The sequence below is a fragment of the Chiloscyllium plagiosum genome, chromosome 39 (genome assembly GCF_004010195.1).
Source record: "Chiloscyllium plagiosum isolate BGI_BamShark_2017 chromosome 39, ASM401019v2, whole genome shotgun sequence".
Classification (NCBI taxonomy): Eukaryota; Metazoa; Chordata; class Chondrichthyes; order Orectolobiformes; family Hemiscylliidae; genus Chiloscyllium; species Chiloscyllium plagiosum.
In genome coordinates, this window is record NC_057748.1 from 20,403,898 (window position 1) to 20,428,472 (window position 24,575).

Consider the following 24,575-nt stretch of genomic DNA (forward strand, 5'->3'; position numbering starts at 1 on the left):
GTAGCATCTGCATACTCTCACCAGTATACCATGCCTGGGGGGAAGGTTGCCTGCAGCATTTAAGATAGACAACGTTGGCCGAGTCACAGAAGTATCTCCTGTATGCATACTGGATGGTGTTCCCATATGTGATGCTAGTATCCATGTTGATGATCTAACGTATCTTGCAGAGGTTACCATGGCAGGGTTGTGTGGTGTTGTGATCGATGTTATCCTGGAGGCTGGTAGTTTACTGTGAACAGTGGTCTGTTTAAGGTTTGGCAGTTGTTTGAAGGCAATAAGTGGAGGCATAGGGATGATCTTGGCAAGATGCTCGTTGTCAGCGATGACATGTTGAAGTGTGTGAAGAACATGGCGTAATTTCTCTGCTCCAGGGAAGTACTGGACGACGAAGGGTACTCTAGCGTATCCTGTGTCTGTCTTCTGAGGAGATCGTTGCAGTTTTTTGCTGTGCCATGTCAGAACTGGCAATCAATGAGATGAACATCGTATCCCTTTCTTATAAGGGCGTCCTTCAAAATATTTAGGTGTCTGTCGTGCTCCTCCTCATCTGAGCAGATCTGGGTATTTGCAGGACAGCCCATAGGGGATTGCTTCTTTAACATGTTTAGGGTGGAAGCTAGATAAGTGCTGCATTGTTAGGTTATCTGTGAGCTTGCGATAGAGTGAGGTACTGAGGTGTCTGTCCTTGATGGAGATGCGTGTGTCCGAGAATCAGACTGATTCTGAAGAGTAGTCCGTGGTAGGTCTGATGGTGGGATGAAACTTGTTGATATCACTATCTAGTCGTTTCATTGATTCTTTGACATGAGTCCAAAGGAACAAAACATTGTCAATGTATTGGTATATAGTGTTGATTGGGGGGTCCTGTGCAGCAAAGAAGTCTTGCTCAAACTTGAGCATGAAAATCTTGGGTTGCATATTTAGTCCCCATGGCTGTTCGGTGTGTCTGGATGAAGAACTGTTGTGGTCGAGGATGAAGCAGATGAGTTGTAGGCTGGCATCTGGATATTGAAAGTTATTGGTGTTGAGTACTGAGGCTGTCCAGTGATGCCGTTGTCATGGAGGATGCTGGTGTAGACTGCCATTTTGATGAGGAATGTTTGACTGGAGTTTCTGTAAGAAATTTGTACTGTCACAACAGAAACTGAGGGGTTCCTTGTACAATAGGTTTTAAGATGCCCTCGACATAGCCAGCGAAGTGCTCTCATAGGGTCCTGTTGCCTGATACAATTGGTTGTCCAAGTGTGTTGGCTTTGTGTAACTTCAGAAGGCAGTAGAAGTCTCCAATGTGAGAAGTATGTGGGATGAGACTGCATAGGATACTCTGAACGTTTGGATCAAAGGTCTTGATCAGTCTGTTGAATTGACCGGTGTGTTCTTTAGTCGGATTGGCAGGTAGTTGTCTGTAATGTTCAGTTCAGTTGTCAGTACGCCTCTTTGCAGTAGTCCGTTCTGTTCTGTATGATGGTAGCTCCTCCTTTGCTGGTTTGATGACAATGTTACGATTGCTATTGAGAGCATGGACAGTGTGGCATTGTGCTTGGGTGACTGTAAGAGACCCAAATACTTCAGGCAGGTAAATAGTGCCTGTTTCCAACATACTGGGGAAGGGGTGAATTACTGATTATGACTGGATATAGGTTTACTCGCTGAGCGGGAAGGTTCATTTCCAGACGTTTCGTCACCCTACTTGGTAACATCTTCAGTGGGCCTCCAGGCGAAGCACTGTACGTGATTCCTGCTTTCTATTTATATATTTGGGTTTCTTTGGGTTGGTGGTGTCATTTCCTGTGGTGATGTCATTACCTGTTCTTTTTCTCAGGGGGTGGTAGATGGGGTCTAACTTGATATGTTTGTTGATAGAGTTCCGGTTGGAATGCCATGCTTCTAGGAATTCTTGTGTGTGTCTCTGTTTGGCTTGTCCTAGGATGGATGCGTTGTTCCACAGAGGAAGGACACCACTTCGGCTGGGACAACACATCCATCCTAGGACAAGCCAAACAGAGTCACGCACAAGAATTCCTAGAAACATAGCATTCCAACCAGAGCTCTATGAACAAACACATCAAGTTAGGCCCCATCTGCCACCCCCTGAGAGAAAGAACAGGAAATGACATCTCCAACCCAAAGAAACCCAAACATATAAATAGAAAGCAGGAATCACGTACAGTGCTTAGCTTGGAGGCCCACTGAAGATGTTACCCTGTAGGGTGGTGAAACGTCTGGAAATGAACCTTCCAGCTCAGCAAGCAAACCTGCATGCAGAACCTCAACCTGAGCTAAAAATCTTCTCAAAACTCAGAGTATGACTGTTATTTATGCTATGTTGCAGTTTTACCGGGGAGGGGAGGGACACCTTATATCTCCATGTGTAAGTTAGTTGCTGAATATTGAGCTCCATCAGTCACGTGGAAAGTATAACAACGTAAAAGCACAAAACAGACCTCTTGTATCTCTTCCTTAGTATAAGTTGTGGATGAGTATAGAATTCTTCCATCAGTGAGGGATTTATATTACGGACAGCCCTTTCCTGATCATTACTTCTGTGAAATTCATACACCGGAACCAAGCAGTGGAAGAAATGTTTCACTCATGACTTAATGGGCCACATAGCCAAAATTTGCAAACCACTAATGGTTCATTGACCATTGTTTCAGTGTTCAAGCATTATCGACAAGCAATTAAAACACATCTCCTATCTACAGAACCTTAGTTCCTCTCAATATTGCTATTATTTACCTTTACTCACTATAAAATTGTGCTAAGATTATAGTGGAATTTTTCTACATAAACCCCTCACTCTAATTATTTAAGTGTGCTCTATGGCTTCAAGTTTGTATCTCCGACTACCTTGGACAGTGCTGGTGTTCCAAATAACTCTCAAGTTGTCCACTTTGAAAATTGCCTTAAGTGTTTTATTAATGTAAGTGGAATGAGAGTGCTAGCTAAATACAATGCCTATGATTTTTAAGTGGTCTGAGTACATTGCTCTGCTTATTTTAATCTTGTTAAATCTGATGCCTACATGTGGTCTCCATGTGGAACAGCAGATGGATGCGACTACAATTTGGATGTCCGGTTGGAATGTGATACAGCTAACTTTGTGGATGACACTAATATCAGTGGGGAAATAATTTGCAATGAAGGAATAATAAATTTACATATAGATGAACAGATTAGGTGAATGGGTCGAAATTTGGCTGTTAGAACTGAATGTGGATAAGCGTGAGGTTATCCATTTTTGTTGGAAGAGTACAAAGGCAACTTACTATCTGAATGGAGAGAAACTTCAAAATGCTTCAGTGCAGAGGGATCGGAGTGTCGTCATGCATGAATTGAAGGAAACTAGTAAACTAGTATGCAGGTAGAGCAGGTAATGAGGACAAATTAAATTTTGGCATTTGTTGCTAAAGATTGCAGTATAAAACGACTGTACACGACATTGGTGAATCCATATCTGGAGGGCGACGTAGATTTTTGGACCCTTTATTTGAGGAAGAATGTAATTGCATTGGAGGCTAGTCAGGGAAGGTTTACTAGATTAATTCCAGAGAAAGGCTTGTCTTATGAGGAGAGATTGAGCAGTTTAGGAATATTCTATCCGGAGTTTAGAAGGATGAGGTGTAACCTGTTTGAGGTATATTGACAAGATTGAAGGGAATTGACAAAGTTGACACAGAGTGGATGTTTCCCCGTGTTGGGCGTGTAGAACAAGATGCAGATTTTTTAAAAATGATGAGGAATTATTTCTCTGAAAGGTTCATGAATCTGTGGGGTTCACTACCCAGAGTGCAGCCAGGGCACTGAATAAACTTAAGGAGGAGATAGACAGATTTTTCATGAGTAAATTTGTCATGGGAGCTGGCAGGAAAGTGCAAATGAGGCCAAAATAAAGTCAGCCATAAACATATTAAATGGTGAAGCAGGCTTGACCAGCTGAATTGCCTATTCCTGCTCCTGGTTCTATGACACAGTGTGTAGTATTTTTCATCGGAAGGTTTTAAATCTGAACCGTGCGCGAGGGACCTGCACATATGATACAGGCTGAAACTGTAGTGCAGTACCTGTTGCACTGTTAGAGATGTTGTGTTTAGAATAAGCGAAGAAACTGATGAAGAGCTTATGCCCGAAACGTTGATTTTCCTACTCCTCGGATGTTGCTTGACTTGCTGTGCTTTTCCAGCACCATACTCTCAACTCTGATCTCCAGCATCCACCCTGTCAGGTTAAGTGGTAGATCCCACAGTCTCAATCAGTAAAGGTGAATCGTAGAATCCCAACGGTATGGAAGCAGGTCATTTGGCCCAACAAGTCCACACTGACCCTCCGAAGAGTATCCCACCCAGACCCATTCCCCTACCCCTATTATTCTACACTTCCCCTGACTAATGCACCTAACCTATACATCCCTCAACACTGAGCAATTTAACATGGCCAGTTTACCTAAGCTGTACATCTTTGGATTGTGGGAGGAAACCGGAGCACCTGGATGAAACCCTTACGCTGTGAAGCAGCAGTTCTAACCACTGAGCCATCATGCCGCCCATGATGTGGAAGTACTGTTGTTGGACTAGGGTGGACAAGGTCAGAAGTCACACGACACCAGGTTATAGTCCAGTAGATTTATTTGAAATCGCAAGCTTTCCAAGCACTGCCCCTTCACTTCACCTGATGAAGGAGCAGGGCTTTGAAAACTTGTGATTTCAAATAAACCTCTTTGACTATAACCTGGTATCATGTGACTTCTGATCTTAATCAGTAAAGATCAAGGAGTTCTTTCCAGCGACCTAGTCAATGTTTATTTTTCAACTAATGTACTAGAACGGCTCATTATTTTGCTCTGCTGTCAAAGGGAGTTTGTAGCACGTGTTCTGATGAAGAGTCACAGGACTCAAAACGTTAACTTTGCTTTCTTCCCATAGATGCTGCTAAATCTGCTGAGTTTTGCCAGCAATTTCTGTTTATATTTCAGATCTTCAGCATCTGCAATTCTTTGTTTCATATTGTTGTAGTGAATGTATTGGCTGCCACACTTGCTGCATTACAACGGCAACTGCACTTCTAAATTTTTTAATTAACTGTGAAGTGCTTTGGGACATCCTGAATTTAGATTAGGCACTATAGATATGCAGATTATTTTCTTAACATCTGTGCTTTCTTCCCAGGATGAGCGGTTACGGGATCCGACACAGAAGCTGAAGGAAGCAGTGGCAAGTGTAATGCCAGCACAACTGGTAAAATATCAGGAAGAACTCCAAGCACATACACAAGCCCGGTTTGCCAAGTATGTTTACCTCTCAGCCCTCTTTTCCAGTTTTTTTTTGCCAAATGCTCTCCCAGATTTGAATGCTAGACCAGAAAAGTCATGGTAAATGTGCTCTCTAAAAGGTTGCTAGAGTTCATTGCTTTATCCTGAGCTACTTTTCACTGTACTTTCTACATTTATTTAAAATTAAGACTGTACCTGTAGTTCCAACCCCCTCATCCAGACTGTTAAAGCGCAAGTTCAGATCTGTGATTCTTTGATACGACTATAAGGGTAGACAAAGGTTTTCCCATTGGGAAGTTTATGAATAGAGTCTTTCAAGCTCAATCCTACACCCTCAGAGCAGACAATGGCAGAACATTCTAGAGAAAACCACATCCGATTAGCACTAAGTCATCCGGATCGAAAGATCTCTAATTCGGTTAACATCTTTGGTTTATCTTGTGCTTTTATTATGTTGTAAAATGTTCCAAATCATTTCAGGGTATTATTATTGGACATGATTTGGCACCAAAGCACATAAGGAAACATTGGAATAAGTGATCAAACACGTGAAAGGTTTCAGGGAATGAATTCAACTATTTAGAGCCCAAGCAGCAGAAGGCAAAGTGATCAGTGGTGGATTATCAATATTGGAGCTACACATGACAACACCAGAAACATCGACTTCTGCACCTCCTAATGCAGCCTGGCTTGCTGTGTTCTTCCAGCCTCATGCCTGTCCCTCCTGATGCTGCCTGGCTTGCTGTGTTCTTCCAGCCTCATGCCTGTCCCTCCTGATGCTGCCTGGCTTGCTATGTTCTTCCAGCCTCATGCCTGTCTACTTTGGATTCTAGCATCTGCAGTTTTTTTGTCTCTGACAAAATTTGAGAGAAAGAGATTGTGAGACTGGAGAAGATTGCAAAGATGAGGAGGAGTGAGGACTATGAACTTGAACATGAATTTTAAACTGTGACCTTGCTAGGCTAGATCTCAGTGTAGATCAGCAAGCAGAGTGGTGATGGATAAGCAGGACTTGGTGCAAGGTAGATTTTGGATGAGCTCAAGACTATGGGTTGGGGACAGGTGGGAGGTTAGCCAGAGTAGCATTGAAATAGCCAAGTCCAGAATTAACAAGAGGAGGAGTGACGGTTTCAAATGCAGTTGGACTGAAGCAATGATGAAGACAAGAAATGTTGTTGAAGTGGAAATGATTATTGTCAGTGATAATTTCACAGATCTTAGCTGAGTTATCAGATGACATTATTATTGATCTGACAATCCTAAATGTAGGATAATGGAATTTCATCAAGGCTTCTTAGATAGCACCTCCCCAATCCATGACCACTACTATCTAGAAGACAAGAGCAGCAGTTATATGAGAACACCACCAACTGCAAGTTCCTGTTAAGCCACTCACCATCCTGGCTGGAATTATATCACCATTTCTTCTGTGGTACAGGCTCAAACTTCTGGAACTCTAACCCTAATGACATTGTGGGTGTCTCTACACCAAATGGACTGCAGTCATTCAAGAAGGCATCTCACCATCCCTTCGAAAGGGCAATTAGGGATAGGCAATAAAAGCTGGCCCAATCGGTGTATCTAACATCCCATGAATTGAGATAAAAGAAACCCTGGGGCTGATGCCTCTTCATTAACACTGTACAGTGGAAATGAAGTGACGCATGGAAGGAGTGAACAAGTTGTAAATGTGCACAGATTAACGAATTGTGGCATCAAACTTAATGTGAGAAGAGGCTGTCATTGCACTGTGTTTTTTCCACTTTGGGTATGGTTGAGGGTGATGATAAACACTGCCACATACGGGAAGAGGTCCTTTAGCACCAGGACCAAGGATGTCAGCACAATCACTTCTGGAAGCAGTTGTGTTGTACAAACCTGGAAAAGCAAACATTAACAAACGTAAACCAGTATTAAATTCTGCTGCATGTCCAAGTGTCTTTTACTTTCCTTGTTCTTTTATGGGATTTGGTATCACTGTCTTGGCCAGTTCAAGCAGCAGTTAAGAATGGTCCATGTACTGTGGGTCTGGATACACATCAGACTGGACTGGGTCTGACTGCAGATTTCCTTCCCGAAAGGCTGTTTGTCAACCAGATGGGATTTATAATGATAGTTGTCATGGTTGCCTTTACTGAGACTAGCTTTCAATTCCAAATGGAATAATTGAATTTAAGTACCACCAACTGCCAGAGTGCAATTTGATCCCATGTCCCCACAGAATTAGCCTTGAAACTGGATTGCTAGTACAATGACATTACCACTTCACTACCATCTCCCCACATCATACAGGATAATGATTCTTAATAGAAATTCAAGTTGAACCTTTTTTCCAATCTCTTTCTGTCACAAAGAGAGGTAGGCTATTCAATCCCAAGTCCATGTATCTGTCCTTGCTCCATTGGGCCCCAGAATCCACTGCGTTTTGGAAGAGGAGGAGTTCCAATCTTTTGGCTACACCCTGTGTGCGCTAAACTGTTTCCTGATTTCACTCCTGAATAGGTCTAATTTTAAAGCTGTTCACACTTGGTCTGGATTCCTCCACTGACAGAAATATTTTCTCTGTACAAACCCACTAAAATTGTTTTCATTTTAAAATAACTTCAGATCGGTCCTTGATCGTCTGCTGGGAATACAAGCTAGTTTTATTTTATCATTTTAAAACAGTTAATCACATACTGCACAATCTATTAAGCTCAATGGACTTACAGGCGAAGTTAATACATTCTTGTTAATGTAACCCTATAAGCCCAGACATTTTCAGGTGAAATTGTGCTGCACCCAAGGTTAACATAACCTTCCTGAGGTCCAGTATACAGAACTGAATGCAGTTCTCCAGGTTGACAAAGGATGTATACAAATGAACCGCAACTCCTTCCCCATTCGGGAAAGGCCACCATTCCACTACTCTTATATCCATGAATTAACTTTGTTATTTTTGTATCTGGATGTTTAAAGATCCTTTTCTTCTGATCTGTTGCAGAGTGTTAGCATGTGGTCAATAGTTTATAACCTTGAAGCTGTGGTGATCTGTTGAGTAAGACAAGCATATGTTCTCTCCTGAGTATTTAAATTTTCATTTTGATTGAGTTGCAGTATGCCGCGTGCATGCACATACTGACTGCACAAACCCAGTGCATTTCTGTCCTCTTCCCGTGAGGGTCATAGACATTGGTCATGGGCAGTGACTCTGCAGATGGACATTAGAGCACAAGCAGCAAAAGCAGCTGTTTGTGGATCTGAGGCAAAAAGCGCAGCAGCGGGATGTGGATGAATGTGGAGGGAAGATGCCAGTTCTCTCTACCTCTCCTTACTCATGTGTTGGGTATCTTTTCAGAATGGCGTCTGAAGAGGACCGAGACAAAAATGGTTCTGAAGAGGACGACGATGATAAACCAGGCCGAAGAGTCATGGGACCGCGGAAGAAATTTCTTTGGAATGATTATGTCAGGTAGGAATTTCAGAAGCTGAGGACATTCATTTTGAGACTTCCGTACTGACCCTTATATTAGCAGAATAGCTGTCCTATTTGGCCCTGCTACTCTTGGAATTTCAAACTAAAGTAATTTTAAACACACTAGTTCTGTGTCTGACATTTCTTATTATTTCTGTCTTTCTTTCTCGTTCTCTGTATTAGTTTGATTTTGATTTGACAGCTTGCCTTATTGCCAATATCCTGTAATCTTTGTCAGGAAGTTGTGGGTTTGAGTTATGTAACTTGAGTACATGTTACTAGCTGAAGCTGTTATAAAGATTAGATTAGATTACTTACAGTGCGGAAACAGGCCCTTCGGCCCAACAAGTCCACACCGACCCGCCGAAGAGCAACTCACCCAGACCCATTCCCCTACATTTACCCCTTCACCTAACACTACAGGCAATTTACCATGGCCAATTCACCTGATCTGCACATCTTTGGACTGTGGGGGGAAACGGGAGCACCCGGAGGAAACCCATGCAGACACTGGGCGAATGTGCAAACTCCATACAGACAGTTGCCCAAGGTGGGAATTGAACCCGGGTCTCTGGCGCTGTGAGGCAGCAGTGCTAACCACTGTGCCACCGTGCCATCTTTCAGGCGAGAAGTTGAACCAAGGCATGGGCATGGATGATTCCTCTACACTATTTGAAGAAGAACCAAGAGTTCTACCTGTTCTGACAATATTTATTCTTAAAGCAATACCACCAGATTCATTGGCCATACATTAATTTGCTGTTGAGAGATCTTGCTCAATGTAGATAGTCTGCTGTGTAATGGCAGTAACTTTGTCACTGGTTGTAAACACCTTGAGTTTGTTCTCAGGGCATCGTAACATAAACAACAAGAGCACATGTACTTGTTCAACTTATCTACCCCACTCCACTTTTTTTATGCTTGTGTGATGTGGGTGTCACTGACTGGCCAGCATTTATTGCTTGACTGCAGGAGCCTTGCAGAAGATGGTGGTGACAATCTAATTCCTTACTCCACCTTGCTGTCCTATCTCATGTCCTTAATTCCCTTATTATCCAAATATCTACTGATTCCTGTCTTAAATATTTTGATGACTAAGCATCCACAGCAGCATGGGTAGAGAATGCTATATTCTAACTTGGAATCTGCGTCCGTTAAGTTCATTTCCTGATCAACAGCCACCACAGAGAAGTTGATTGATGCGAGTTTTATCTGGTCACAACCCAGGAGCTAAATACTAAAGTCCTGACTCCTATTTCCCCAAATTGTGTCTGTGTGAAAATTCTTTGAGTAATGGATTGAGCTAGTGATGCAACCTGCAGCTTGACAGTGCTCACCATTGTATGCTCACAGTGACTAGTGGTCATTGAACAGTACACAGGCCACAGCACTACATGGGAATGAAAAAGAAAATCAGGATATATGTAATATTAAGTAAGTTGTTTATTTGCCTTTCCCAAATGCTTTCTGCCCTTTTGAGTTTCTGCCCTGTATTTTATATACAGGATTGATGGGCCAGTTGGTTGCCTCCTGTTCTGTAAAGTCATCTTCAATTGCTTTCATCAGCGACCTTCTCTCCGTCATAAGGTCAGAAGTAAGAATAATCAGTGATGATTGCACGATGTTCAGTCGTCCATGTCTAAATGCAGCAAGACCTGAAAAGTATCCAGGATTGGGCTGAAAAGTGACAAGTAACATTTCACACCACCTAACTGCCAGGAATGGTCATTTTCAGTAAGAGAGAATGTAGCCCCCACCTTTGATATTCAGTGGCTACGCCATCACTAAACTTTCTGCTGTAAACATCCTGGGGATTACCAGTGATCATAAAGTAAACTGAACTAGCCATACAAATACAGTGACTACAACAGCAGTTCAGAGGCGAGAAATACTGCACTGAGTAACTCATCTCCTGACTCTCCAAAGTTTGTTCATTGTCTACAAGGAACATCAGGACTGTGATGGAATACACTCTATTTGCCTGGATATGTGCAGCTCCAACAACACTCAATCCAGGTCAAAGCAGCCTGCTTGATTGTGCTACATCCTTAAACATTCAGTCCCTGCACCACCAATGTTCAGTAGCAGAAGTATGTATCTTCCGCAAGATGCACTGCAGAAATTCACCACCACTTCTTAGCACCTTCTAAGCCCACGACCACCACACCCAGAAGGACAAGTGTGGCAGATACACTAGAACACCACCATCTGCAAGTTCCATTCCAAGCCCCTCACCATCCTGACTTGGAAATATATTGCTATTCCTTCAGTGTTGTTCAATCGAAATCCTGGAATTTCCTCTCAAACAGTGTTGCAGATCTACCTACATCACATGGGCTGTAGCAATTCAAAAAGGGAGAACTAGGAATGGGCAATTAATGCCAGCCTAGTCTGTGACTCTCACATCACGCAAGTGAACTTTTTTTAAAAAAAGTTCTACGAGTCTAGTTTTTCCTTCACCATCCTTTAGTTTTATCTCTACCTCCACTCACAGTGTCAAAGTTCTTCATGTCCTGATTTATAGCTGAGTGCAAGAGTAGGTTTTGAAAGATCAGTGGCCAGTTAGATTGATTTGTACAAGTTTAGATGTTTCACAAAAAAAAGGATTTCTTAAGGTTAGTTCCTGATTATCTTCTATGAACTATAATTGTTTAATTGCACATTTCCTTCCATTAAGCATTACACGTGCTGTAATTTCACCCATTTGCTGTAATGTGAGAAAGAATGAGAGTTTGCCCAAGAACGTGTCCCTTAACTCGCATTGTTACAAACATGGGCTGTCAAGCAAGTTGGTTTTCCTGAGGTTTTGGAAGGTGCTATATAAATGTTAGGTTTTTTTTAATATCCCTACACCCTGGTCCAATAACCCTCATTTATACCTTCATTTATTTGAGAATTTGGGTTCAACTCTGTGTCTCAGTGAGATCTACTTTTTTAAAATGTTCTCACTTTGTCTCCGAAGATACGATTCATTTCACAGCTACACCACTCTCCTACCTTTCAATGAATAATACCCGCCTGTGTGGCTAGATAATAAATGTTAAGCTGTTCAGACCAGGAAGACATCACAGGAGAACCTTGTTCTCTCCTATCTGAGGTACTGGATAAAGATATATGTATAACAGAGTTATTGGTTGATTGTTCCCACTTCTCAGATTTACCAGGCAAAGTCTTTTGTTGTTACACCCACTCAAGGTAAAATCAGTTAACTCATACAAACTGGAATAGATTGGTATTGCATATCTTTACTAACTGCAATGTTTGAGGAACTCCTTTCAGAGAGAAACTTACCAATCATCTCACTTTATCTGACACTATTATCTTTCAAACTGTTTTCTGTTCACCAGTTGGCAAAAGAAAGTGGATTTGTTTCATTCCCCTGGACTGGCATTGCAGTGAAAAGCTAATTTGCTTGTTTTCTTTAAAGCACTACATACTTGAATGTAACCTTTGCAGGAGATGAGATTTATTGCTCTTCCTAAGTTACCTTTAGTGTGTGGTGATGGGTTGCCTTCTCAGACCTCTGCAGTCCTTTGTAACATTTTAATGCAATTGAGAGGTTTTCTATGGCAGTTATCAAGAGTCACCCGTGTTGGTGTGACTGGAGTCACATAAGGGCCACTGAATAAGGCCAGCAGATTTTCTTACCCACAAGAAGAATGAACCTGATGGGGTTTTGGTACGATCCATGGCTAGTTTTACTTGTCCTAGTTTTTTTTTAATTCCCACATTTAATGAGTATCAAATTCTCAAGCTGAAGGGAATTGAATTTGTGCCCTCTGGAGAAGCCCAGTAACTTATTCTACCACACATACTTAGATCACTGGCATTTATGTCAACTTTAGCATTTTTTGGCTCGGTGACTTTTCCAGTTCTTTTCTTTGTGGTGAAATGGTCAAGAGTCCCCAAAAATGACAAACTTTGATGGATAAGTTCCTGTCATTGGACAGTGATTAAATAAAAGTGTTTAACATGCTGGAATATTTTGAATAGTTGGTACAGAGAGACAAATCCCTCTAGTGGTAAGTTGAGAACAGTGGATGCCATTTAAAATTAGAACTCTTCTATTTAGAAGTGAATTCAGCAAACACTTTTCTCACAAATCTAGTATTCTGTCCCAAAAAGGCACTCAATATTGGAGTTCAAATATTGAAGGCTAAAATTAGTACATTCTTGTTGCTAGAAGGTATCAAGGCTTTTAGAACTACAGATAGACAAGTTGACTTGAAGATTAATCATGACATTGATTGACTGTTGGAATAGCCTTGAGGAGCTAAATGGTTTCTTAATGTTCTATTTTGAGTGTGTACCCTTCACTTTCTGCCGATAGATTTTTCTGTTTTTATCTTTGTTTAGTTCACTGTATCTTCTTTTCCATGAACCCCGAACCAGTTTTCATTATTCCTGTTTGTGTTGTTCATATTATGTATATTCAGTCTTCTCTCTTTTTCCTTTGAGTCTATGTTGCTGTACTTACTAAAACTCTTGTATGCAGCACCTGTCTCTCGCTTCCACATGGATCTTATAACAGATTCCCAATTAATCACCAGTACCTATAAACTGTTCATCACTGCTGCTCTTGGCAGATCTCTTCTCGGCATGCATAAACTGGCGCACAACAGTGGCAAAGGGCCATGCGTCAGGAACATTTGCAACAGAAAAGGGATATTTAGAGCATTGTGGTAGTGCTGGCTCTTTGATAAAATTCCGAATCAGTCTCACTTCCTTGGTCTTTCCCATTGTCTATGCAAAGACTGACTGATTACTTTTTCAGCAATTTCCACTTCTGTCACCGTTAATGCAATGCTGTCAGCTCAACCAACTGAGAGGAACTGATGAGTTGCAGAACCCTTGTGAAAGTGACCATTTTGCATTTTGTTGTTTAGAAAAATGCAGCTGCAGCCAATTGATGGAAAATGCCTGAATGAATACCAAGAGCTTCCTCTTAATCAGGGTTCTCTTATAGCTTTAGTTTGCAGCTTGACTTCTTTCAGTAAGAGGCAGAATTTTAGCAGTGCAGAATAAGTGTAGTGAGATAAGAAACTTTTTAAAGCCATCAGTTCCTGCTTATAGAGGACACACAGTCATATAAATGGATAATTGGAGATATAGATGACCATGTAGGATGTTAGGACCCTGGTCTTTTATCTTTGACATCTGAGTTTAAATCCATTTTAACAGACGCAAAATACTGCAGATGCTGGATTTCTGAAATAAAAACTGAAAATCCTGGAAAAACTCTACAGGTCTGGCAGCATCTGTAGAGAGAGAAACAGTTAATGTTTCAAAACCTATGATACCTCTTGTTCTGAAGAAATCATGGTACTCAAAGCATGAGCTCTGTTTGTCTGTACACAGATGCTGCCAGACCTGCAGATTTTCTCCTGTGCTTTGTTTTTATTTCAAAGCCATTAATCGCTGATGTAATGAAGTTTCTCCCAGTACTGAGTTCAGCTAGCCGAGCATCTCAGTTTCTAATAGGCATAGGCCTGACAGCAGCTGCCAACATTTTGGCCTAAGTCCATTGTCCTGGTTAACAAGGATGGTGTCAGCAGCTGTTGATGTTCTGAGGTTCTGAATACTATGCATTTTACCAAATCAGTCTGGGTAGTTTCCTTCCACAGCTTTGGCTCAGTGGTAAACCCCTCTTTGGGTCAAAAGATTGTGGGTTCAAATCCCATTCCAGTAAATTGATCAAAAAAGATTCCAGGCTGACAATCCAATGCTGTACAGAGGTGTACTGTACTGTCCAAGTTGCCATCCTTCAGATGAATTGAAGCCATAGCTGCCCCCTCAAATGGGCACAGAGATCTCGTGACACCTTTCAAAGAAGTGCATAGAGTTCTCCCTGGTGTCTTGGCTGGTATGTGTATCTCAGCTAATATTATTGTTCAAATGATATAGTCATTAACTAAATGCTGGCTAAGCTGCACCCTGTTTTATTTCCTGCATTACAGCAATGTTGAGACTTCAAAAATGTTTCACTGGTTTTGGGAAGTCACAGAAAAGTGTGATTTCCTTCATATGTTTTCCCTCTGACCAGTTGTTCATGAATTCCAAGGTTGACTTCCTGTAAGCATGACACTTTGGAATGAAGGTCAAGACTTTCACAAGGGTGCAAAGGATTTCTTACAATACGTTATAGCACAGGAACAGGCCCTTCGACCCACCAAGCCTGCAGCAATTGCTAAAGATTATTTAAACCCACTAATTATTGCCCATATGTGGTTTTTATCCCTCTGTTCGCCTCCTGTTCACGTGTGTCTCAAGATGTGCCTTAAACGTTACTAACGTGCCTGCTTCCGCCACCTCCACTGGCAGTGCATTCCAGGCACTCACCCCCCCCTCTGTGTGAAACAACTTTCCCTGCACTCCTCCGCTAAACTTTTTCCCTTTCACCTTAAACCTGTGCCCTCTTGTAGTTTCTACCCTGGAAAAAGCCTCTGACTATTCTCCCCATCCATGTATGTCTTCATTCTTTCAGGTCGCTCCTCAGCTTCCATCTTTACAGTGAAAACAATTTGAGTTCATCCAACCTCTCCTCATAATTAAAACCCTCCAGACCAGGCGATATCCTTGTAAAACTTCTCTGCACCTTCTCCAAAGCATCCACTAACTTCTGGTAGTGTGGCGACCAGAACTGCAATCCACATTCCAAATGTGGCCTAATTAAAGTTTTACACAGCTGTAATGTAACTTGCCAAATTTTATATTCGGTGCCCTAGCCGATGAAGGCAAGCATGCTGTATGCCTCCTTGATCACCTTATCCACCTGTGGTGCCACTTTCAGGGATCTGTGGACCTGTTTGCCCATATCCCTCCACATGCCGATGCTCCTAAGGGTCCTGCCATTTTTTGTACAATTTCCACCTGAATTTGATCTTCCAAAAAAGAATCACCTAGCATTTGTCCGAATTAAACTCCACCTGCCATTTCTCTGCCCAAGTCTGCAAACTATCCAAATCCCACTGTATCCATTAACAATCCTCCTCACTATCTACAAACTTACAAATCAGACCATCTACGTTTTCCTCCAGATCATTTATGTATATATTACAAACAACAAATGTCCCAGCACCAATCCCTGCAGAACATCATTAGTTGCTAATCTCCATTCTGAAAAGCACCTTTCCTCCACTACTCTGTCTTCCATGACCAAGTCAATTTTGTATCCATTTAGCCAGCTCATTCCAGATCCCAGGAGACGCTGTCTTTTGTACCAGCCTGCTATAAGGTGCCCTATCAAATGCCTTACTAAAGTCCATGTAGACAACATTTTCTTCACAGGGCTTCAGTTGTGTGGACAAGCAAAAGGTTTTGGCTGACAATTTTTAATGACCTGTACTTTTGCAGTGTTTTCCCAATCAACTTTTATCTGGACTGAGTGTTAGAAAGGTTTTCGACCTTGGAATATATCTGACCTACACACTCATTTCTCTCCAGCAGGGACCCTCTGGATAGAAATTAGGCAATCAGGATAAAGAGTTTTCCTAAAATCAGCTGACAGTCTGATGAATTGTTCTGATCTGTAAAGCTCTACCTATACTCTGTGGTCTAGTAGGACAACTGCGTAAAATGATAGAGTTGCTGCAATATCTATCAGTGATTTCAAAGAAATACGGGCTTTAAGTTGGGAGACCGTATCTTGAATGGTGACCACAATTATTGGTTGTGTGATAAAAGAAATAAACTTGTTGCGTATAATCTTTGGTAAATTCATAGAACCATACAGCACAAAAATGGATCTTTTGGCCTATTCTATGGTACCTGTAACAGCTAGTTTATTTTTAAATATATGATCAGTTCTATCTCACATTTAACTTTGAATCTGCTTATGCCATCATTTTAGTTTGGGGCTTTCCAAACTAGGGTTATTAGCTGCTGCAGAGCTCTGGCAAAACCCCTCATTCTCACAGGTTTTATCTCCCCCCCCCCCCCTCACCTTGAACCCATCCCACCCCTCACAGTTGTCACCACAATATTCAAACCTCAAAATGTCACCAGGGGGAAAAGTTTGGGATGCACTGTTTTAGGCAGCTGATTAAAATAAAAATTGTCCTCATCCACCCCAAATCCTGCTTAGGCCTATTGTTTTCAATCTGTTCTCTTATTATGAATTCTCCTGCCAGTGGAAGGTCTACTTGCTCATTCTTGATCAAAGTCACTCATAAATTAAGATCGCTGTTGAATTCTCCCATAACCACCTTTGTGCGAAGGAGACCAGTCCCACCACCTTTTGGTTTCTCCATAAACTGAAACTCATCCCAGTGAAGAAACACCTTTGTGCCCTCTCCTAGGCCTTGATCTCCTTCCTAAAATATGATGCCTGCAGTTTGAATCACTTCTCCAGCTGAGACTTGACCTCCTTAACAAAGGCAAAACTGCCTTGCTTTCAAACGGCTTTACCTGCTGGTTCTGCCATCTAGAAAGTTCAGTCTGCCTTTGTAGTTGTTACAGTTGTGTTTAACACTGGAGAGTCTGCTGAGGATTGTACTCTAATAATTCGTACCAAGGTTTGACTATGACTGGCTATCTACAGGTATAGCGAAACTTTTAAAGCAGGAGAGACACACTGGAAGTAAATCTGGTTCTGCCAAGTTAGGTACTGGCTGTCTGGGTTCTCATGTGAGTTGTCATTTGGCAACAATGGAAGATTGACAATCCATTGGATCCATACAACAGCTAAGGGCAACACCTTCAGGAGAGGACAATAGAAATTTGGTATAAAGAAAATGGAGATTGTGAACAATAACCAAGAAAGTGTCCAAATTCTGACAACACTCTGTTTATCATTGCTGTGATCAGGGACCTGCTATGTAACCTGGTGAAGATAAAACTGGGATGTTATGAACTGGAACAAAACAAGTCACAGTCAGCAGAGGATTATCTGAAAGCCTTTATGGAGACTGAGGTGAAACCTATTTGGCCCAAAGGCTGGATGCAGGCACGGTAAGATGGGCTGCGGTTTATAGTCTCTCTCTCTCTCATTTTGAAGAGAAACAAATGATTTGCACAATAACAGATCCTTGAGCATTAGTTTCATTTATTGAGCATTTTCTTCCGTCTTGATTGCATTTCAATCATTCTTCCCCCCCACCCCCCGTTCAATCATGGCCTTTTCTGGAATGACAGGGTAGTTATTCAGAGGGCTGGTCACAACCCCTTTCCAGCAAGAGCACTGGCTAGCATTGAGTACATGGATCCCATCTCAAACTCCGTCAGCATGGCTCAGTGAGTAGCTTACTAGCTTCTGAGTATTTGAGATGTGGGTTCAAATGTTCAGAAGCTTGAGCTCCATATGACTGATACTGAAATGTTGTACCAAGGCACTGCTGCAGTGTTGGAGATGCAGTGGAATGTGAAACTGAGGTTCCTGTCTGCCCCAGTAGATGTAAAAGATTCTGTAGCCTTGTTTCAAACACTGGAGCTAAATGCGAATTCACTGCTGCGTTTCCTACATTACAACTGTGACTGTACTTTAAGAAGCACTTAATTGACTGCAAAATGCTTTGTAACTTCCTGGCGTTTGAAAAGCATTATAGAAATCAATTATTTTAAAATGTGGCTTCTGGTTCACTTTAATGAAGCTTGAGATGGCCTCTGCATATAAATGTTCTCGTATGAGAAGAAAGATCTGGGCTAGGTCTTAACCACTTCAATGTCTCCCCAGAACACAGTTTACCATGTTTTACACTGGTGAGCACACTGCCTCAACAATTCACAACTCAAGAATAATTTCTTTGAGTTGGGTAGCTCTTTAAAATTAAGTATCTGCAGCATAGAATCAAGTCTTTGTTGGACGTGCAATTTCTGCAGCACAATACATTGCCCCCAGTGCGTCATTAGAGCAGGTGTAAAGCAGATCGATCACTTACTGAGAACCTTCAAAAATGGTCGGCCATGTCTGAGAAGATATTTGAAAAGGCTGTGTTTGTGGCATTGCGGTGTTGACAGAGCAGCTTGAACAATAGGTACCAACACTGCCCCCTCCATCTCGCTACCAAACCCTCTAAAGTGGCTGAAGAATTGTTGCTTGGGATTTGTGTGTTAACTTTCCCCAGAGTTGAGCTCCTACCCATCTTAATTGAACATTCAAGTGAGTTGGTGGGAGGAAAGATATGAGTGAATGATGCAAAAATGGAAACATTTGAGGCAACTCTGACACTTACTGCTGCCATGAAATTTGAGCAGTTGGATAAAGTGGCATTGTAGGACCTCCTGTCTAACCTTTTTGATCTAGAAACACTGGGTCCTGACAAATCTGAAATAAATCATGGACCTTTACAGTTCAGAAGAAGGCCATCCAGCTCATCTAATAGTGAATAAATAGTCTCAATCCCCCTCCCTTTCCACATAACCCTGGAAATGTTTTGATCAAGTTCCCTTTGCACAGTTACTGTTGAGTCTGCTTCCACTCCCTTTCAGGCAGCACGTTCCAGATCATCATAACTAAATAAAAAAGATGTGTCTCCCTGTTGTCCGTTTGACAGGTATTTTAAATCAATTTGTCAGTTTTCTGAGTAGTATCCCTCCACCAGTAGTTAACCTTAATCCTGTCATTGCGAGGACGGTTATCAAAAATTACAGAGGGACCTTGATCAGATGGGGAAGTGGGCTGAGGATTGGTAAATGCAGTTCAATACAGATAAGTGTGAGGTGTTGCACTTTGGAAAGTCAAACCAAGATAGGACTTATTCAATGAATGGTAAGGTCGCGAGGAGTGTTGTGGAACGAAGGGACCTAGGAGTACAAGTATATCGTTCTTTGAAAGCAGAGTCACAGGTAAACAGGGTGGTGAAGAAGGCATTTAGCATGCTGGCCTTCATCGGTCGAGGCACTGAGTATAGAAGTTGGTTGTTATGTTACAGTTGTGTAAGTCGTTGTTGAGGCCACACTTGGAGTATTGTATACAGTTTTGGTCACCCTGTTATAGGAAAGACATAGTTAAACTGGAAACAGTGCAAAGGAGATTTACGATGATGTTGCCAGGACAAGTAGACCTGAGTTGTAGGACGAGGTTGACCAGGATAGGACTTTATTCCTTGGGACATAGGAGATTGAGGGGTGACTTTATTGAGGTATATAAAATCATGAGTGGCATAGATAGGATGAATACATGTACTCTTGTTCCCAAGGATGGTGAATTGAAAACGAGGTTTAGGGTGAGGGGAAAAATAAAGGACCTGAGGGCCAACTTCATGCAGAGAGTGGTGCATATATGGAATGACCTGCCAGAGAAAGTAGTTGAGGCAGGTACAATAGCAACATTTAAAAAACATTTAGATAGATATATGGATGGGAAAGGTTTAGCTGAATGGGCACTATGGTTAGTTTGGGCCAAAGGATCTGTTTCCATGCTGTATTACTCTATGACTTATTGCCTTGCTGATTTAAAGACTTTTTTTCTTATACAGGCATGTGTTTTTAAAAGCTCTGCTCAAAGCCAAATTGCACGTATCTTCTCGACAGGGTGATTTCAGTCTCCAAGGTTCCCAATGTACAAAAATGGGATGTAAGGAAAATTGTGGCACAATAATCAGTGCGTCTTTGAACGCTGTTGTACAGGCATCCCAACCCTGGGGAGAAAACATAAAATACCTTTGAACTGTTAGACAGCCCTGAAAGGGCGGAAGCTGACAGCAAAGCCAGGTTGAGAGGCACAGAGATAACTAGTATGAATAAAGGTTGATGCCATTACCCAGTAAATGGACGTCATTCTTAGATAAGGATTAAAATCCTGTTGTTAATGCAGTGACTGAGAAGTTTTACTCTGCAGCTGTCACTGAAACCTTGGGATTCTGTTGACATCCCACATTCCAATCAGCAGAAATATAGCACAGACCATCCATCTCCTAAAAATCACTGATGATCCTGAATCTCGGACCATAATACCACTGTTTGTTTTTCTGTTTCAGGATGCTGCTTAAAGAGAGCAAGAGAGTGCACAATCACCTGACTGCCACTCCGTGAGTAAAATCATAGCCAGTTTTTTTTTTCTTCTATCTATTTCCTATTCTTCCCTCTGCAGGCACAAATTCCTTCTTGAAATGAGTTCTGCAGAGCTTATTATTCCCACTGTCTAGGTGGATACATGACAAAAAATGGGTGTCTGGGAGAAGGAGCAAAGAATGCCAGTAGAAACAGGTTTAACAGCTTCAGGTGGCAAAAATCTGAGGAAACAAAAAGTCCTTAAAGAAATAAGATGTCAATTCATTTGAAAGGATGAACAGTGACTGGGAGTTATCTGATGAATGCAAGATAGTTGGGCAGTAAAAACAAGCTTTTAGTGAATTGTGAACATGGGAGATCAGGGTGCAAATTCAGTCAGTAACACTGATTGGCATGAGTGAACAAATCAATGCCATTTTCATCACATCAGGTTACTCCCAGTGTCTTCAGGGATTGAATTTAGAGACTCTACCCTCTTTTTCATAGGAAAGTTTCGAGGAACTGTGCTTGGAATGGGTTCCAATAAAGAGTCATTGGTCTCAAAATGTTAATTTTATTTCTGTCTCCACTAATGCTGCCAGACCTGCTGAGTTTCTCCAGCATCTATTTTTATTCCTTCATCACATCTGCACTGAAAAGTAGACGGATTGGGAAGTCGACTAAATCTGTGTCCTACACAGTCCATCCTCTCCTGTCAAGGAAATTCTGATTAGCACAGAATCTTTCAGCATAGGAGGACACCCTTTGACTCACTGTGCCTGCTCTGCCGCCTTGGTAGAGCTAGTCAATCTTTCCAGTTGGTCCCACCCCCCTATCTTTCCTCAAAGCCCTGCAAATTGTCTCTCTTTTCAAGTATTTATCCAGTTCCCTTTGAAGGTTACTATTCAGTTTGTCTCCAGATAATAACTTGCTTTATAAAACAAATTTCCCATTTCACCTCTGGCTTTTTTGCAAATTGTTTGAAACAGTTTTGCTAATTAATTAAAGATCATTCTTAATTTTGGAAGTGGCTTTGTCTTATTTACTTTGTAAAGAATTCTGATTAATTTTGGACACTTGTGTTAAATTTCTCCTCAATGTTCTTTGCTGTGTGGCAAACAATCTCAAATTCATGCATCTCTGCACATTATTGAAGTTCCTTGTGGAGATTGTGCTATGCGTTCTCTCCAAAGTTTTTCTCTGAAACTACCCACTCAACAATCATACTGGTGGTATATATATTTACCAAACAGACTGTTCAAGGACATGAAATCATTACTGCTTTTTTTAAATTAAAATGATTGAATATGTTGGAAAGCTCCTTGGAATAATCCTGTAAAATTATTGTAGTGTGCTAGTCAACAAGAGGAATTTCTGCCGACACCATTAAATGCTGTCCTTAAAATTACCGCAATTGCTTTGAGAGACAACAAAGAGGTTTCAAGTGGTCTGGAAAGTAATGTAACACCTACTGGCCAATTATGCAGGAGTATCCAGTGGTCATAACCTGCAAACACACCATAATATGCAATTTTCTTTTCTTTACACAAGCAATTTAAAGTTAAAAATTAAAATTGAATAGTCATCAAAAATTGAGTTTGATCAGAAGTAAGTGCATCGTATGCAATTGTATAAAACATATATTACTGTCACACATTTCTATAGCATCTTTAGTTAAGAAACTTACAGGAGCAATATAGTTGCAAGTCCATACACATTACACTAAAACTTGCATTTCACGATTTCGGGGGAGTGTGGTTCAATGAGAATAAAAAATTCCTCCAATGCTGTCACACAGTCATAAACAGAATCAATCAGTACTGTGCTGATAATCTGCTAGCAGTCAATGCCAAACCACTCGTACTAACAATATGCTGTCACTGATCAAATGTACATTTCCAGCACTCACTCCAGCTGCAAGACCTTATGAAAAGTTATATTTTTACTGAGTTGACACATAACTTCACTCAAAAAGTTGCAAATCTTTGAAATTCTCTGGCCCAGACAATTGTAGAGTCTCCATCAGTGAACACATTTAAGGCTAGGGTGGAGAGATTTTTGGTCTTTCTGAGAATTAAGCGAATTGGGAGTGGACAGGAAAGTGGAGTTGAAGGCCAGAATCAGGTTGTCATATTGAATGGTAGAACGCACTCAATGGGTCATATGGTCTACTGCTCCTCTGTTCCTTTTGTACCTGTAAATTCCTTTTTCTGTCCATTTGAATGACCAATAATTAATTTCGTGGAGCGCACCAGTAAACAAACATGAAATGATTTGGGATGCAGGATGGGAGTTGTTCCAGCACTGGGATACCCAAAACCTAAATAAAGCAATGATTTGGAGGTGCTGGTATTGGACTGGGGTGTATAAAGTTAAAAATCTCACAACACTAGGTTATAGTATCAACCACAACCACCTGATAAAGGAGCAGCACTCTGAAAGCTAGTGCTTCCAAATAAACCTGTTGGACTATAACCTGGCGTTGTGTGATTTTTAACTAAATAAAGTGAATTAGCAGATATAATGGTGTGGTGGTCCTGGCACTGGGTTTCCTCATCAAAGATACTAAATTCAAATTCCATTCTTGCAAACAGAGATAATAAATTTGGCTGATGTATGGGCTAGTATCAAAAAGAAAATGGATCATAAGGGCCAATGGATTATCCATAAGATCCCAACGGGTTCAATAACATTCTTCAAGAGAGTGATCCTGCCTCCCTGTCTATCCATAATGGCCTCCACCTGATAAAATCGATCACATCCTGATGTGGCAAACCAGCACCAGCCAATCAGGATCCACTGCCACTATCTCACTGTATTAGGATTAGGACTAAATGCTGCCATATCAGTATCACATCCTGAGGACAAATAATGGAACAAAAAGAATATTCCCCCAAGCTGAAATGAGAGTTGGAAGTGTGCAGTAGGTTATTCAGTGGTAAAAAGAGAGCTTGAGGTTTCGGGGAAAATGCTTCTTCAAAACTGACCAAAGAATTCACATAAACATTCATTTTGCTTTCTCTTTTGAATGCTAACTGAAGTGCTATGCATTTTACATTATGTTTTTTGTTTGTAATCCCTTTTGAGCAATTTTCTTCAAGTTGTTGGAGTCAAAGTTTATTTTTCTCACTGTCTTTCCTTTCCCAGGGCCAAGAAGAAGGTGATATTTGCCCCAAAACCTAAAGTAAAGGTGAATTTTTCTCTCTTTCCCTCAAGTAAATATTTCTTGGATTTGCAGAAGAACCTCAATTATCTGAAGGATATGGGTGGGGTGTATTTCATTCGGTTAATTGAAGTCCAGCTAATTGAATACCAGATAACATAGTTTAGCCAAGCATCGGGACCTTGCGACCTTGCCAGATAATCCAAAATTTGGATAATCGAATACCGGATAATCAAGGTTCCTCTGTATTTAAAATAGGTTACACCCAGAATATGGAAAGGAAGATATAGTGCCCCATCAAAAATGCAGTGAATTGCTTTGGGGACTAGTGTACATGCAGACAAACCATATGTTCCTTTAGCCTTGCTCTGTGTATCTGTTGAGGATTGGGGATGAGTGCGGGTGAAGGTAGTGTGGAGGGGTAGCAGATGGGAGTTGGTCCAGGAGCAGGGTGGAAGGTCAGTGAGCATACAACTTGCTTTAGCTGTTCCTGTTGGCAAAGGGATGCATCACTGAAACAGGCATAAATAAACCATTTCTCCCTGTATCCCTGTTTTTTCCTTCCTCATTTCCTTCAGGCACCTTGCACCCTACCCTGAGTTTCTTACATTTATTTTAATTGCCATAAATGTTTAGTCCCTAGTTCTGGTCTCACTCACAAATGGAAATATTTATTCACCATTTACTCCATCCAGTCTTTTCACTATGTTAAAGACCTCCATTAGGTCACCCTTCCATTTCGGCTTCATTGGAACCCT

At 41.3% G+C, this 24,575-nt stretch overlaps 1 protein-coding gene across 6 annotated transcripts in view; it reads left to right on the forward strand.

Moving 5' to 3' along the window:
* The window catches only part of LOC122542317 (ubinuclein-2-like), an 81,330-nt gene that overhangs the window by 29,818 nt on the left and 26,937 nt on the right, over window positions 1-24,575 (forward strand). For 5 of the 6 annotated variants that reach the window (XM_043679960.1, XM_043679958.1, XM_043679957.1 and 2 more), the window contains exons 9-13: window positions 5,169-5,287; window positions 8,610-8,723; window positions 17,532-17,675; window positions 20,642-20,692; window positions 23,802-23,844. In XM_043679960.1, the coding sequence (XP_043535895.1) occupies window positions 5,169-5,287; window positions 8,610-8,723; window positions 17,532-17,675; window positions 20,642-20,692; window positions 23,802-23,844 (471 nt within the window). The remainder of the gene's footprint in view (window positions 1-5,168; window positions 5,288-8,609; window positions 8,724-17,531; window positions 17,676-20,641; window positions 20,693-23,801; window positions 23,845-24,575) is intronic. The other variant, XM_043679959.1, reaches the window with a different exon arrangement.